The sequence below is a fragment of the Acinonyx jubatus genome, chromosome E3 (assembly GCF_027475565.1).
Source record: "Acinonyx jubatus isolate Ajub_Pintada_27869175 chromosome E3, VMU_Ajub_asm_v1.0, whole genome shotgun sequence".
Lineage (NCBI taxonomy): Eukaryota > Metazoa > Chordata > Mammalia > Carnivora > Felidae > Acinonyx > Acinonyx jubatus.
The window spans coordinates 4,620,838-4,637,332 of record NC_069398.1 but is presented as its reverse complement, the minus strand read 5'-3'; the positions used below and the strand labels follow the sequence as shown (position 1 = coordinate 4,637,332).

General features: G+C 52.5%; 1 protein-coding gene across 9 annotated transcripts in view; it reads right to left on the bottom strand.

Moving 5' to 3' along the window:
- CIITA (class II major histocompatibility complex transactivator) overlaps window positions 1-16,495 on the bottom strand; it is a 45,789-nt gene that overhangs the window by 21,891 nt on the left and 7,403 nt on the right. For 5 of the 9 annotated variants that reach the window (XM_053213844.1, XM_027043265.2, XM_027043258.2 and 2 more), the window contains exons 2-3: window positions 890-1,033; window positions 556-651 (exon numbers count right to left, since the gene is read on the bottom strand). In XM_053213844.1, the coding sequence (XP_053069819.1) occupies window positions 556-651; window positions 890-1,033 (240 nt within the window). Of the gene's footprint in view, window positions 1-555; window positions 652-889; window positions 1,034-12,790; window positions 12,873-13,929; window positions 14,150-15,683; window positions 16,003-16,495 lie in introns of those variants that run through there. The other 4 variants (XM_053213843.1, XM_027043261.2, XM_027043259.2 and 1 more) reach the window with 4 other exon arrangements.

Below are 16,495 nucleotides of genomic sequence, written 5' to 3'. Positions count from 1 at the left end.
TTAGGAGCTGGGGAGAAAGGGGGTGGTGCATGGTAAGGACTGTGTAGAAGGAAGGAAAGAAGGGCAAGAAATATAAAAGGGTATAGAGGGGCGCCTGGGTGGCTCAGTCGGTTAAGCGCCTGACTCTTGGTTTCGGCTCAGGTCATGATCTCACAGTTCGTGGGTTCGAGCCCCGCACTGGGCTCTGCGCTGGCAGTACAGAGCCTGCTTGGGATTCTCTCTCTCTCCCTCTGCCCTTTCTCTGCTCCCTCCCTCTCTCTCTCAAAATAAATAAATAAACATTAAAAAAATGTATAGATACGGAGGCAGAGGATGTAAAGGTGAGATCCGGTTTGCCTGATAGTTAATAGCGAAGGGATCGATTTCCCTTACTGTTCTCCATCTCCCTTCTTCCCTGGAGTCTCTGTTTTCTAGCCCTTGGTCTGCATCCCCCTGGTCCTGATTTATGAGGGAGGGGCCTGTTGTGGCTCTTGGTGAATGGATGAGGTTAACAAAAGAGAAAAAGGAACTCTTCCCCTCGACTGGCCTTTTTCTGGGTTCAGAACGCTTCCTCACCGATATTGGCATAAGCCTCCCTGGTCTCTTCATCACCTTCCATGTCACACAACAGTCTGCTGAACTGCTCGCAGTTGATGGTGTCCATGTCGGGTTCTGGAGGGAAAAGTCCCTTGGATGAAGCAGGAAAGTCCCTTGGATGAAGCAGGAGAGAGGGCTGGTGGGGATGGAAGGAGAGGCGGGGAGGGGCCGGGAGGGAGCCCAGGGGTTTGGAGCTGTCCGTGGTGCTGACCAGAGCTCAGCAGCCAGAACGTCCCCTGCCGGCTAACTGTGCCCATTGCAGGCTGAGGGGGTGAGGAAGGACTTGGGAGGGGCCAAAGGGAGGAAAGCCCACCTGAGCAGAGCTCAATCTCTTCTCTAGCCGGGTCCATCTGGTCATAGAGGTGGTAGAGCTGCAGGGGGTCAGCATTGCTGTTGAGAAGCTCCAGGTAGCCGCCTTCTAGAGGCCCCAACTCCATGGCGGCACACTGCCCACTGCCTGAAAGGAAGACACGTTCAGTCATCGCATGGAGTGTTGGAAAGGTGTAGACAGTTAACCTACCACAGTTCCTAGCTGGGTCACTCGGTGAGGGCCAGGGCTTGGGAGAGCCAACGAAAGTGAGCAAACGTGCTCATTCGTCACCTCTTACGTGCTCAGGGCAGTGGAAAGAGGAAGCTATATTTCCTTCCTCTGAGGAACTTATGGTCACTCTGGGAAGATGCCCATGATGCAGGAAATGTGCCTGGGGAAATTTAGATTCAAGGCATCTTACACCTGGGAGCCAGGAGTCTTGGGTTCCACAGATGGCACTACCATGAGTGACAACAGTTGAGATTTGTAGACCGCCTACCATATGCCAGACACATGGGCTAGCACATTCAATTCTCACATCAACAACCATATGAGGTAGACGCTATTACTATCCTCATTTTCCAGATGAATAAACAGGCTCAGAGAGGTGAAGTGACTTACATAAGATGACCCAAGTCCAAGGGGCACTGGAATTTTGTTCTGGACAGTCTGATGCAAGGATATGCAATTAAGTGTTATGCTCTACTGCCCTGGGTGACCTTGAGCAAGTCTCTGCTCCTTTCTGTGCCTCAGTTTCCTAATATGTAAATTGAAAATTCCTAATCTGTTGAGGCAGATTCTAAGAATCTTCGTTTGGTGAAGGGCGTATCAGATACCTTAGATATTACTTCAGTTCAATCTTCCAAATACCCTGGACATGTCCACATAAAAACTTGTATATGAAAGTTCATAAATGCATAACTCATAATAGCCCAAATATAGAAACAATTCAAATATCTACCAATGAATGAATTAAAAAATGTGATAAATCCATACAATGGAATACCATTCAGCCATAAAAAAAGAATAAAGTACTGATACGTGCTACAACATGAATGAAACTTGAAAACATACTAAGTGAAAGAAGTCAGACACAAAGAGCCATATATTGTATACTCCCATTTATCTGAAATGTACAGAATAGCCAAATATTTACAGATAAGTAGATTAGTGGTTGGCTAGGGTTAGGAGAGAGTTGTGGAGAAAATTGGGGAGCAACTGACCATGAGGGTGGGGTTTCTTTTGGGGGGATGCCAAAAATGTTCTTTAGCTGACTGTGGGGATGGTTGCACAACTGTGTGAATATACTAAAAAGATCACCGAATTGTGCATTTTATTTTTTTAGATTTTTTTTGAGAGAGAAAGCACCTGTGAGTGTGGGAGGGGCAGAGGGAGAGGGAGAGGGAGAGAGAGAGAATCCCAAGCAGGCTCCACTTCCAGTGCAGAGCCCGATGCAGGGCTCGATCTCACAACCCTGAAACCTGTGCCAAAATCAACAGTTTGACGCTTAACTCACTGAGCCACCCAGGCGCCCGCGAATTGTGCATTTTAAATGGGTTAATTGTCCGGTATGTGAATTACCTCCCAATAAAGCCATAAAAACAAACGAAACACTGACCCTGGAAGATAAGCATTATTATCTCCGTTGTTCAGATGACCAAGTAGCCGCCCAGATATGCGCAGTTCTTGCTGGCTAGCATCACTCTGAAGCCTTGTCTGTGTGGCTCCAGGTTTCTGCCCCATTCCTAGTGGTCTATGAGTCCATGTAGGGTTCATTTCCTAGAGTTGCCTAAGTGGTACCATAAAACTGAGGAGCTTAAAACAACAGAGCCTTAGTCTCTCACAGTTCTGGGGGCCGGAAGTCCAAAATCAAGGTGTTGGCTGAGTCGTGGTCCCTCCAGAGGCTCTAGGGGAGAGTCACTCCTTGCCTCTTGAAGTTTCTGGAAACTGTTAGCATTCCTTTACTTGTGACCTTGTGGCTGAATCACTAAAATCTCTGCCTCAATGGTCCCATTGTCTTCTCTTCGTGTCTCAAATCTTCTGCCTAACTCTTAAAAGGATACCTGTCATTGGATTTAGGGCCCAGCTAAATCCACCATAATCCAGGATGATCTTATTTCCAGAGCCTTAACTGAATTCTACCAGCAAAGACTCTTTTGCCAAATAAGGTCACATTCGCTAGTTCTATATATATTTTGGGGGCCACCATTCAACCTCCTATCCATGAAAAGCAGATGCTTGCTTGAAAGAATCAGACACAGTTTCTTGGAAGAGGTGGCAAGAGAGATGGCCTTGAAGGCCAAAGGACCTGACAGAGCCTTCTGAGTGCCCCTGCCTGGGTCACAAGAAAGTGGGGTTGAAGTGGGAAGGACAGCAGAGGGTAGGACCATGAGAAAACACACACACACACACACACACACACACACACACACACCTCACCAACACAACACCTTCCAGCTGCTTCTTTTCATTTGACTCATTAACAACGTTCACCACTTATAGAGTGTCTCCATATAGACCACAGATATTACAGAGAATGAACTTTCCAATCCAACATGTGGCCCTGGCTGGGGCTGCCTGTTGATAGTGGGTTGGGTGGGAGCCCAATCATAACCCAACAGGAACCCAAACATTACAGACTTGCCTCAAAGGCCCAGCCAGCCTTGACTGGAGGAAGCAGAACTGAAAGATGGGGCCACCTCCCTTTTCTTGTCGTGAGACCAAGCCTGGGGGTTGGGGGAGAAGAATTCCACCACTCCCAGCACATTGGCCTGAGAACCACACAGAAAAATCTACTGTTCTCTCTGGGGAGGTAAGAAAAGAACTCCCTTCCTTAAATCTTGCCTGCGGCCTTCTTCCCCTTTTCAATCCAGGCTACTTATCGACAGCTTATATCGTAGCAATCCGCCTCTTTTTCCAGGCAGCGGGGTCACCTGGTGACAACAGCTCTGGACTGAGCCCAGTAATTTCACGACTGAGTTGGGTGACTTTGGTCAAGTTACCAAAACTGTTTTTTCACAGGGTAACAAACAGGTCTGCCAGGGGCCTTCAAGTTCAACCTCCTTCACTCTGCAGAGGAAATGAGACCCTGAGAAGGCACATAACTCATACAAGGTCCTACAGCCTGTCTCCGGCCGAGCCTGCACCTGTCCCTCCCCAGAACAAGACTCTCAGTCCAGTGCTCTTTCCTGACAATTGAAACGTTCCCATTCAATGCACAGCCCTGATCATATCTAGGCCTAGGAATAGGGACCAGGTCCTATCACAGATGGGTGATGGCAGGGAGTGCAGAAGGGAGGAGCCGAGAGAAGTTTAACCCAGCCTCACTTATTGACGGACTCAGCACCAAACTTTGGACAGCGACACCAAATGCCATCAAACACCAGAGAAATACACCTGACGGAAGAGATAAAAAGCCAACTTGTGTGAGCTCTGGAGTCAAACGGCCTGCGTCTGAAACCACTCCTACCTACCAACTCGCCACAACCTGGGCAAGTTCATTGTATAAACCTCTCGGAGCCTCAGTTTCCTCATCTGTAAAATGGGAACAATAGTTGGTCACCCACGAGGATCAGGTGAGCTAATTCTCGTAAAGCCCTCAGAAAGGCGACTGGCCCTTAGTAGGCCCTTGGTGAATTGTGGCTTAGAAGGGTATTGGCGCATGCGTGGTGCGCACAACGTGGGTGATCGCCATCGTTACCGTCGTCCTTATTATTATCAATTTGCTTCTAACCTCTGTGAGGTGGACAAAGGGACTCTTTCTCTTTCATTCCTGCCTAAGTCACCACATGGGGAAGCCAAGCTTTCTGTCCTTTGACTCAAGGAGACCCCACGGACCCCACAGGAACTAGAAAGCCCCACGGCCAGCAGTGGGACCTGGGGGGTCTGCTCATGTCCCCCATCACTACCTCTGAGAAGGTGCCTGGGAGAAAAGTCATCCAAACTCTGTGTCATTGGCTAAGCCCAGACAGGAAGACATCTACTCTCAGACACTCTCGACACACGCCTTAGCACCTCCCTTCCTGCTACCCCAGCATGAGCCCTCCACCGGATGCACTTTCTCTTGAGTAGACAGGGGTTTGCAGTTCACAGTGGGCTTCTGCCTCCACCCCTACCCCTGCATCTGAGCTCCAAAGAGCTCTAGGGAGAAGGCAGGATGGAGTATTAATGCCCATTTGATAGAGGAGGATACTCAAAACTTCGGTGACATGGCTTGTCCTTGGTCACCTGGGTGGAGGGTTTGAGTTTGAATCAAGGCTGGGAGGCATTAAGCGGGTGACTTAACCTCTCTGAGTATCAATTTTCCAACTACTTGATCGGGATAATGACACCTCCCTTGTGGGACCAGTGAAAGGCCAAGTGGGGTCTCGGAGGCCGACAGGAGGCCCACGGGCAAAGGAATCCTATCTTGTTGGGACACTGCAGAGCTGGGACTCAGTCCCAAGAGTCTAGTCGCCCAAATCCATAGAGCCTCCCGTTCATGCCAAGATCTACGCACATCTTGACTTGGGACCTCCCAGTATTCCCACAACTATGTTCCCTATGCCTCTAGATGTTTAGGAAGTGCTTCAGAGGCCCCTAATGGGACTCTTTCCCCCAACGTGCCACTCTAGAGGGGACTGGGGACAGAGATGGCTCAAATCACCCCACTGCAGAGGAGAGAGTCCCCTTCAGTCCCTGAGAGTCCCCAGGGCAGATCATACAGGCCAGGAGTCCTGCGAGGGCAGGAGCCCTGTCTACAGGCCCTAGCCCTGTCTAGCTCACTGATCCCCAGGCTCCAGCATGCTCCTGCACGCAGTGGGCTCTCTCCCTCCATAGAAGTGCTACATCACTAGAATTCACAGGTGCCTGCTGAATGCCAGGCAGCAAATGCCATGATGTGCAGACCTCATCCCATTCAGTCTGGCACACACGTTTGCGATCCGTATTCCCATTTCTCGGGTAAAGAAACAGGCTAGTGATCTGGGATCTGAACCAACTGCTTGGCTCCCAAGTCACAGCCCCTTCGAGTCACTCTTGGTCCCCAGCCGCCCCGGGGAGGTGCCCTCGCCTGGTGAAAGAAGGCGTGGGTGGCATGATGGTTTCTCCTTTTGAGGAGCTGTCTGGGGCACAGCAGAGAAGTGGTCTGTGTCTTTTTGGTAAACGAGCCATATTTTTAGAAGGTCCTCTTTGAGCTCCCCCTACCCCCACCCACCCCCCCCCCCCATCCGGGCCACCACCTTCCACATCCAACCTGAGAAAAAGTTCCTAACCTTTTTGCCACCAAAAGCCCCTTGGGGGGCTCTCTTCTGTCCCCACTTTGTACAACACCACGGGTTTTGAAAGACCGCACGCCCCAAAATGGTGTCTAAAATAAATGCATTTCTCTCTCCCCCCGGCCGAGGGAAATCAAGTATTGCCAAACTGTTCTAACTCCTACTTAAGTAACTTCACATCCACTGTATACGGCTCTCCCATCCGCCAGCATCACGGTCCTTCGCTGCTGGGAGACTGTTTTGTGTTTGGGGCTGTGCTGGATACTCTGTGTATTATCCTGTTTTAATTGTCTGGGAAAGTGGTATTATTATAGTCATTTGACAGGCAATGACAATGAGGCTAGACTCAGTTTATCAGATGCTTTCTTTGCAGAAAAGGGGGGGGGGTGTGTGTCCTTGGGGGTCTAAGGTGGCATCGAGAGGGAGAAAGGGGTACCTCTGCTAACCCCAAAATCTTCAGTGCTGCTCTGCCCTGTGATAAAAGAGCATAAGAAAAAATACGTCCCTGTACGTTGACTGTACTCCTCCAGAGGAAGGAATGGAAAATCTTCTAACTGTGTCTAACGATGTGGCATTCCATTCCGGCTTCGCCTTTGACCTCCAGCCCCCTCCGAGCCCTAGTGGGTGTGGACACCACTCAGCCGACGCATTTGGGGATTCTAGACTGCTCATGGCTTGTCAGCCTTTCCCCTCTGCATTCCCCCCCAAAGCCCCCCTGCCCCCGACCACCTTGCTGCCCACCTTCAGGACAAACTGCTTCCGGAGGTCAGAGCGTGGCAGAAAGCCAGGAGCCTGGGGTTACTTATCTGCCACAACCAGCCCCTAGTCTGTATCTCTGTGGGGCTAACAGATCAAACAAGTTCCTCTTCTCTTGCACCTTGCAGACCTCCAGAGAAACTCTGAAAGACAGGCTGCACTTTTTCCCCCCTCCAAATCTGTAAAACATTGATTTACTAAGCATCTCCTACCAAAAAAAAAAAAAAAAAAAAAAAATCTGGGGGCTCTAAATAGGGCTTTTTTTTTAATTTTTTAAATGTTTATTTTTGAGACAGAGACAGAGCGCGAGCAGGGGAGGGGCAGAGAGAGAGGGAGACACAGAATCTGAAACAGGCTCCAGGCTCTGAGCTGTCAGCCCAGAGTCCGATGCGGGGCTAGAACCCACGGACCATGAGATTGTGCCCTGAGCCAAAGTCAGACACTCAACCAACTGAGCCACCCAGGCGCCCCCCCCGCAAACAGGTTTAAAACACAGTCCCTGCCAAGAAGCTTGCAATCGAGACTCCGATTCTATCTTAAGAGGGAGAGAAAACATGATAATGACAATACGGTGGTTAAGAGCGCATGCTCTGGGTTCAAATCGCAGTCCCCCCACTAACTGTGTGACCTCACGTAAGTAAGTCACTGAGCCTCTCCTGGTTGCGAAATCTACTGCCCTTGGTTGGCACGGCGTCTATGTCACTAGGCTGCTGTGTCTTGTCTCAAGTGACCTATCCAGAAAGTGCTCCAAAATAGAAACAGCAAGGCATCACTTGACAGTGTGCGACTGGCCAAAATTAGAAAGCCAGGAAACGCCAAAGGCTGCGGGTAGGAGCGGGCTGGTGCGGCCACCCTGGTGAACAACCCAGCACCACTTAGAAGACCTAAGGATGTGGCGATCCTACAACCTTCCAGTTCAAGGTTGGGCACAGACGTCCCAAGGAAATGCTCCCATGGCCCCACGGAGACACCCACCGGACGACGCACTGTACTGTTTGTGGTGACAGAGTGTGGAGGCCATCCGGGTGTCCGCTGCTGAGGGAAGGACAGTAAAAAGTAGCCACGGCACTCCCTGGGGGGTGATGCCCTGATTAGAAGCAACAGACCACGGGGCGCCGGGGTGGTTCAGTCCTGTGAGCAACCGACTTCGGCTCGGGTCATGATCTCGAGGTCCGTGAGTTCGAGCCCCACGTCGGGCTCTGTGCCCATGGCTCGGAGCCCGGAGCCTGCTTCGGATTCTGTGTCTCCCTCTCTCTCTGCCCCTCCCCTGCTCCTGCTCTCTCTCTCTCTCTCTCTCTCTCTCACACAAAAAACAAATAGACATTTTTTTTTTTAATTTAAAAATAAAGAAGCAACAGGCCGCATGCACACGGAGCAATGCAGGTGGAACTTAATAACGTAGTAGAGAGCAAAACAGTCAGAAAGAGAATGAGCTCTGAGAGCCCAAATCCAGAAGTGCAGAGTAACACCCGGGAGAAAAAGCAGCCTAGCCGACCCCTACAAGCACAAGGATACACCTCCAATGCCTCTGAAGGCAAATCTCAGAACAGGGGAGGTGCTTAAAGGGGACGGAGGGCCCACAACCTTCCCTCCCCAAGGGGGGGCGCCACAAAGAATACAGTTCAAAGCGACTCCGGATGGAAGTTTAGACCTTGGCCTCTGGAGAGTCGGACTTGACCATTTCAACCGGGAGGGCAGATACTATGGCAAGCTACTCAGGTTAGCTTCTTGAGGTCGAGGTGCCCACCTACCAGCTGCCGGAGGGCAAGGGGCTCACAGCTCTGGGAATAGCTCCAAGTCACATCCGCTTTCCAAGCGGAGCCCACATCCAATGACAGGTCCCATCGGGGTGCAAAGGTCTGGTCCGTGCCTCAGTCTGCAGGAACGCCAAAGGCTATCCCGGCTTCAGTGTGCTGGACCTTCTGTCGAGATTTACAGCACCCCAACCTCCCTCTGCCCCAACCTGCCTCTGCCCTCTCCCTTCGGTGCCCACACCTCACATGTCCGCAGTAAACCCCCCACATGTGCAAATCTCCATTTCGGAGTCCGCTTCCTTAGGAACCTCACCTGAACCCAGCTCGTTCTGTTCTTCGGCAAGTGGGGGCTGGAAATCACACAGAACCCTACAAAGGACCCCCCAGAGACTGCCTCGGAGAGCTCGGGTAAAAGGCACATATCTTCTCTGCCTCTCTCCCCAAGGACATTCACCTCATCGTGACTTGGAAAATTTGGGGGATTCAAGTGATACCTCGGCTGGTGCACATGCCTGTAAATGGCACGGTTACTGGGGGCGAAGGGCCCAGGGGGCCCGGGAGGAGAAGGCAGGAGACCCGGCTGCAGCTGGGGGACAAGGGGTGATCAGTGCTTGTCCAGAGCTCAAGTCCCCTTCCGGCTTGGCCGGCCTCTCCTGCCTCCAGGTGGCCTTCCCTCTGTACACCCCAACATTCCTAGCTGCTGCCGTTAATGACCTGGAAAGGAGTCCGACAGGTTTTTCCAAGGAAGACAACCCGAGCCAGGTCCTGGGAAGAGGAGGGGGGCAAGAATCAGCGAAGCCAAGCCCTCAGCTCCAGGCCTGACCCTCAGCTTGACCTAACATGGCACCTAAGCCAGTGCCACACTGAGATGAATCACAGGCCAGACCTGCCTGCCAGGCTCTGACCCCCGAGATATGCGATTGGCAGGCCTGGCTGCGAATCAAAACTGCCTGGGAAGGACGCTGAACGCACAGCAACCCCGGGCCTGACTCCCAGAGGCTCTGTTTGTTTGTTTCTTTTTTTTTCCCAGGGGTTCTGTGTTTTTCAACGAGCACCCGCTCTGGCCCTCTGACGCGCACACTTGCCGGGCAGGAATTAAGATAGGTTTTATTTTCAAGGCAGCCTGAATTTCCACTTGCCAAGAAAACCCTGGACCCTCAGCTTCTGTGACTTTTTTTGAACACTGGGAAACCTGTGATTCTCCCCCGGCAGGTGAACCTTCCAGAATCTCCATTTCTGCCACCTTTCCACTTCTCCCCAGCCGAGAACCCTGGAATCGTATGAACCCTTCCTCAGTTCTTCCAGTTTTCCTTCCGAGAAAGGAAAACTTTTCTTTCCCCCGGCAGCCGTCTCCTTGACGTAGCAGCCCCCAACCCCACAGCCCGGATTGTTACAACAGCTACCAAGCCTTTGCACTAACCCAGTCTCCCAAACCTCGGGTGTTCATCAGCCAGCTTTACAATTTGTTTGGTCACCTCTACAAAGCACCTGCTCTATAATTTACCTTTGTATTTTCCTTGAAATAGCCTTAAAAAAAAAAAAAAACGAACGCATTTATTTTAAAAGAAAACTTTCCCTGGGGTGCCCGGGTGGCTCCGTCGGTGAAGCATCCCAGCTCTTGGTTTCAGCTCAGGTCACTGATCTCACGGTTGGTGAGACAGAGCCCCAGGTCAGGTTCTGCGCTGACAACGTCCCGCTTGGGATTCCCTCTCTCCCTCCCTCTCTCTCTGCCCCTCGTCCGCTCGCCCGCGTGCGGTGGAATGCACACATGCACACACTCTCTCTCTCTCTCTCAAAATAAATAACGTTTAAAAAAAATGAAAGAAAACTTTCCAGAATTGAAGTCAGGAAATCAAACACGTACCGACGCGTGAATGTTCATCGCGCACTATTCATGATAGACAAAATGTAGGAACAACTCAAATGTCCGTCAACAGACGAATGGATAAAACCAACGTGGTCCATCCAGACACGGGCTATTATGTGGCCATAAAAAGGAATAAAACACTGACGCCTGCTATAACATGGATGAACGTGAAAGATAGGCTAAATGAAAGAAGCCAGTCACCCAAGGACAAATTTTGTATAATTCCACTCATGGGAGGCACCTGGAGTCGTCGAATTCGTAGAGACAGAACATACAAGGGCGGTTGCCAGAGGAACGGGGAGTCAGTTTGGGGTGATGAGAAGGTTCTGGAGATGGATGGTGGTGATGGTTGTGGAACAGTATGAATACATGTAACGCAGCTGAACTGTAAACTTAAAAGGGGTTACATTGGTAAATTTTATGTTACCATTAAAAAAAAAAGGAAACTTAATCACTACCTCCCATGGTGGGGGGCACAGGGGGGAACTATCCTTGCCACTGAAAACAAAACAATGTTGTCAAAATAAAGGCAACTGCTCTACTGTTCTGTTGTTCTGTTAACAAGAAACATCAGCAAGCATGAGTGTTGCCAAAGACAGCTACACACAAAAATGAAGAAAGTTGAAAAAGAATCAGGAAAGCAACCATCTCCGCTCCACGAGAACCAGCGTCAGGTAATACCTCTTTAAGAACTGTCTTTGGACCACCCATCACATATGCCTCCAAGTCTGGAAACCTCCCTTCAGCCCACAACTTCCCCTCAGATCATTCTGTGCAATTCCTCCAGAAGCTATAATGGTTACTCCTGGCACAGGCATAGTCTTTGGTGGTTTTTCCAAAGTACTTCTGTGCATGTCAGTCAATCACCAAGACCGTGCTCTTTGTTTTTGTTGTTGTTGTTATTGGTGGTGTTTGTTTTTTAATGTTTATTTTTGAGAGAGAGGAAGAGAGAGAGAGAGCACGCACAAAAGGGAAGGGGAAGGGAGAGAGAGGGAGACACAGAATCTGAAACAGGCTCCAGGCTCTGAGCTGTTAGCCCAGAACCCGGGGCAGGGCTCGAACTCGGGAATGGTGAGATCATGACCTGAGCCGAAATCGGACGCTTAACCAACTGAGCCACCCAGGCGCCCCCAACAGTGCTCTTTGTTTTATCTATCTTACAGATGAACCTCCAAGAGGAAAGTCATTTGTTCAAGGTGACTGATGGCAAATCTGAGAGTCAATTCCAGGAGCTTCCCCTTCCTCTTCAGGTCACTTCCCTGACTGCCCGGGATTGACCCCAGGCCTTGGTGTTGAGTTCTTTTGTTAATTTCCTGACTACTCTTCACAAAGTACCAGGTGCTGAAGTCTCAAGAGGTAAAACCGGGTCCCTGCCATCAGACAGACTTTGTTGTATCACCAAGACTCTCTCTGAGTACCCAGGACCTGCCCTGCATTTGTAGAGGCTCCCACTGTAGTCCAGTGCCTGGGCTCTCCATGGTCTTGGGTTCAAATCTTGACTCTACTATGTGGCCTTTGACAAAACCTCCGGGGGAAGTCCCCGTGGTTTTGTAACATGATGACAGTACAGGGTGTGGATCACTCAGTGCCTCTCAATGCCTGTATGACCTCTGGACCTCTGACATAGGAGTCACCCAGGTAAACAGTTTAGGACAGGCCCAGCCAGTGGAGCCTTGGGGGGTGGGACTTACACACTAAACAGCCTCTCAGGTGATTTCCATGTGCAGGAAGCCGGGGACCCCTTGGCTCTGTTCTCTCTGAGGATCTTTCCATTGTACATCCTGGGATCTTGGAGACAGGTCCTTGCCTAAGGCAGCCTGGGGTTTGGACTGTCATCCCTTGCTGGGCTCTCCCCCTCTCTCCCCATCGTTCCACCAAGCCTTAGAGCAAGAACCACCCATTTCCTTCAACTTCTGATCGGCCGGGAGTATTTCTTTTCTTGGCTGGTGTGGAGGGGGGACTTCACAGAGGGAAGGCGTCCTGCCAAAGTTAGGGACTCCAGGCGGCAAATGCGAGTGGGGTGCTGTGGGGGTGCCGTGGGGCTCTGTGGACCTCTGGGTTCCGACCCCCACCCTGTGTCACCTTGGATGGGGGGGGGGGCGTGGGACTCAGAACACAGCTGTGGGCTTTGAGGGTCCCGGACAGAGCTAGACGTGACAGCTCCAATTCTGGCATTCTGGGGACCCCAGAGACACCCCCCTTTCTGGGGCTCCTTGGTTCCTCTGGTTGGGAGGAGTGGCTCAAGTCCCCAAGGTGAGAATGAGATGCCAACCTTGTTAAAGCAGTCCTGGAACGCTGCACCCCTCGCGCGAGATGATCAGAGCGAGGCCAGGAATTGTATCACATTTCCGGACCTAAGAGACTCCATTTTAAAGCCCCGTGTTCCTTTCTGGCTAAGGAACTCCTGACCGGGGCCACAAGTGGCAAGGGTTTCACAAGCAGTTGCTCGTGGAAATGTTAATAAAGACAACTGGCGTCCGGATCCTGTGGGGGCAGTAAAGTTAACACCTACAAAGCACAGTTTCATCCGATGGTACCAACAAAATCATAGGATTCTAATCAGAAACGGCTCAGCTGCTCAACACCAAATCAGCAGAGTTTCTCTCTCTCTCTCTCTCTCTCTCTCTCTCTCTCTCTCTCTCTTCTGTTCTTTGCCTCAAGCACATCATAACCCTTCCTTCTTTCCCACAAAACCCCCGGGGCTTTCCCCACATGAGCAAGAACACTTCTCTGTGCTCCCCGAATTGCAATTCTGAGACCTTCAAATAAAGGCCTTTGTTCTTTCTCAGTTTGTGTCCTTTTCTCGGATGACAGAGGTGAGGATTTCTCCAGCAGGCTCGGCTAAAGGTGGGGCTCCCCACAGCCCTTCCCTGCGGGGGGCACTCCACAGGAGGGCCTGGAACCTGGACTCCTGAGTCAGTTTGCTGAGCCGATCCAGCTGGAAAAGTGAGGCTCAGGGAAGGGCAGCCCGGCCCCCGGGGGCCCCGTAGAGGGAAAGCCTTGCGTCCCCCTCAGTGCGGCGTGCATCCCCACGCGCCTCTACGGATTCTAGGACGCACAGACAGTGCATGTGGCATGGGTTTGGTGCCTGTGCCGGGCTCAGCTCTGCGCCCCTCCTGCACCCCACCGCGCCCCCCGCTCCCCCCACGCCCCCCCCCCTGCGCTCCCTGCGCCCCCCCCCCCCCCCCCCCGTGCTCTGGGTACCGGCACCAAACTCAGCCCCTGTCTGCACTCCCGTCCCTGCCTTCCCGGCCACAGATGCTGGAAACAGGACTTTCCGGGCCCACACTCTGCACGTTCCCTTCTCCCTCCTCCCAGCCTTGCTGTGCGGCCTCAGGAAAGTAGCTGCCAGCCTCTGAGCCTCGATTGCCCGGCCGACTTTAGGGGTGCAAGGGGACCCTGGTCACCTACCGCTGCTCCCCGGACTCCCACTGGCTGCCAGCGGCCTCGCCCTCCCGCCAGCTCTGGAGCTGCGGCCAGACTGGGGCAGATCAGTTACCCAGCCACCCCACCTCACCCCCTGCAGCCGCCCTTTTCTCTTTCACTTTCTCTCTGCAACTCGGGATTCGGGCCAAGCTGGGGAGTAAGCAGGCACCCACGCCTCCCCCTGCTGCACCCACCACATGCTTTCTCTGAAGCGCCTGGGTTGTATCCCTCCACTCCTGGGCACTCCCAGATGGGCAGTCCCCTGCCTGAGGGGAGCGGGCGCCCACGTGCATGAAATTTGCAAGCCCGTCCCTCTTCCCCTCGCTTCCCCTCGCTTTTGCACGGCCTTCTCTCCAGCTCAGCCCAGCTGTGAAGGTGGCAAGCGACCCTCGCAGGACACAGGGACTCAGACACTTGCTCCCTGAGCCATTCACGCCTGGGAAGCCAAATGCCCTTGAGAGGAAAGAGGAAACTCCTCCTCCGGGAACTTAAAGGGCTGGAAACTGAACCTCAGCACCCCTGCCTCCCCTCACGGACCGGCCTTCCCCATTCCTCCTCCAGAGGTCTTGGACACCAGCTCCACCCACCATGAGACCTTGGGGAGGTCACCTCCTTTCCCAGGCTTGGATTTCCTGTCTGGAATTGAGGGGGGTGAGTCAAGGTGACTTCTGACCTCTCCTTCCCTAGCAAAACACCCAACAAGCTCTATTCAACAGAGCTGGAAAACTTATCAGAGCGTGGGTTCAGAGAAAGCCACACATTTCAGCGGTGTCTGAGGGAGGCAGTCCCGCCCCTCTCAAACACACAGCAGTGACACCAATACTGTTGGGCTCCTATGATGACATTTAGTTCCTACAGTGTACCAGGCAGTGTGCTAGATAGACCCTGCTACCCTCCACTGTTATACCCCCCGGCCGTCATAGAGTTTTCCCCTTCTCCTATTTAAAAATTTTTTTTTAATTTTTATTTATTTTTGAGAGAGAGAGAGCACGAGTGGGGAAGGAGCAGCAACACAGGGAGACGCAGAATTGGAAGCAGGCTCCAGGCTCGGAGCCGTCAGCACAGAGCCCGACGTGGGGCTCGAACTCACGAACCGCGAGATCATGACCCGAGCCGCAGTCGCCGCTTAACCAGAGCCATCAGGTGCCCCTCCCCTTCTATTTTAACAGCCCAGGGAAACAGTCCCGGAGAAGGTTGGTGACATGTTCTGAGTCACTTCGCACCCAGCCAGCGATGCAGCTGGGATTCACACACGCCGTGCTGACTTCAGAGCTGGTGCCAGATATCTGTGCTTTGGGGTCTCCCTCCCGCTCTTTCTCATCCCCCACTTCTTCCCCCAAACACAGTCTGGAAACTGGGGCGAGGGTAACATCTGTCCAGGCGCCTGGCTATTGCCAGCGCCCTGGCTTCGGTTTCCTGGCTTCCCCGAGGGATGGGGTGCGGTCTGGCAGGGATCCTGTCCTTCAAGGGCACCCCTCAGCGTTTACCAGGTAGAGCGAGGACCTTGTGGTTGGCTGAGCCAGGCCTTCGATGCTGAGAGCTAACAACACGCCTCCTGAATACTGGCCCTTGAGAACCACTTCAGCCTGATAAAGCACTCTCACGTGCCAGGCACCTGGGCCGATCTGAATGTCCCTCAAGCGGGAGGAAATAGCCAACTGCCTCGCTTTTTCCAACAGCCCCGACGGGACCAGGGACCCTCTTTCCGCCCCCATCCCCCAGTTCCGAGATGGCCTCACCCTAAATCGAGAAGCATTCTCCGCCCCAACTTCCTCCACCAGCCTTTTTACCTTGGGGCTCTGGCAGGTAGGACCCCGCAGGGTGTGGAGCGAGGCAACGCATGGTCTGGGCAACGCAGTGAGGCAGGCTCTCTCCCGGAGTCTGGCAGCCCCGCCGGGTGCCCTCAGCCTGCCCAGGGATGCCTCTGAATGCCCAGGTCAGGGGCAGACGGCTTCATCTCGAGTTTATCCCCCCCACACACACACCAGTCCCAGACCGCCAAACCTAAGCCAGCATGCAAAGGAAGCCAGCAAGGGACCCACAGAAAACTCTCCCCCTATGAAACGGCATCCAGCTGTCAGATTTCTCAGGGTGAAAACTCTCTAATTTGCCCACACTCCCTTAAGCCCTCCCCTAGCCTCTGATGTTAATTTCAGTTCCTTGTTGTGGACCAAATGGGGTAATGGGGTGACTGTAGGAGGTTGAGAGTTGTCTCTTGCAGGGGTGGGGGGGTGGGAACCTTTGACACAATGACAGTCTGAAATTATGGTGACCATGGTGGAGCACTGGTGACAGTTCTGCCATCCTCTGCAAGATGAGGCGGGGATCTGAGCCCCACAAATGCCTCGAGACAAACTGAGCGGGGCGGGGGGGGGGGGGAGGCGGTTAAGGTTAGGGTCTGGCAGACTTCCCAGATTCCACTTTCCTCTACCACCCCGCCCCCACACCAAATCGCCCTGAATTTCCTGGGAGATGGTGAGTGGTCCACTCATTATTTTTATTCCAAGACTTTGGACTGGAACATGAATTACACATAAAAGGATGCTACCCC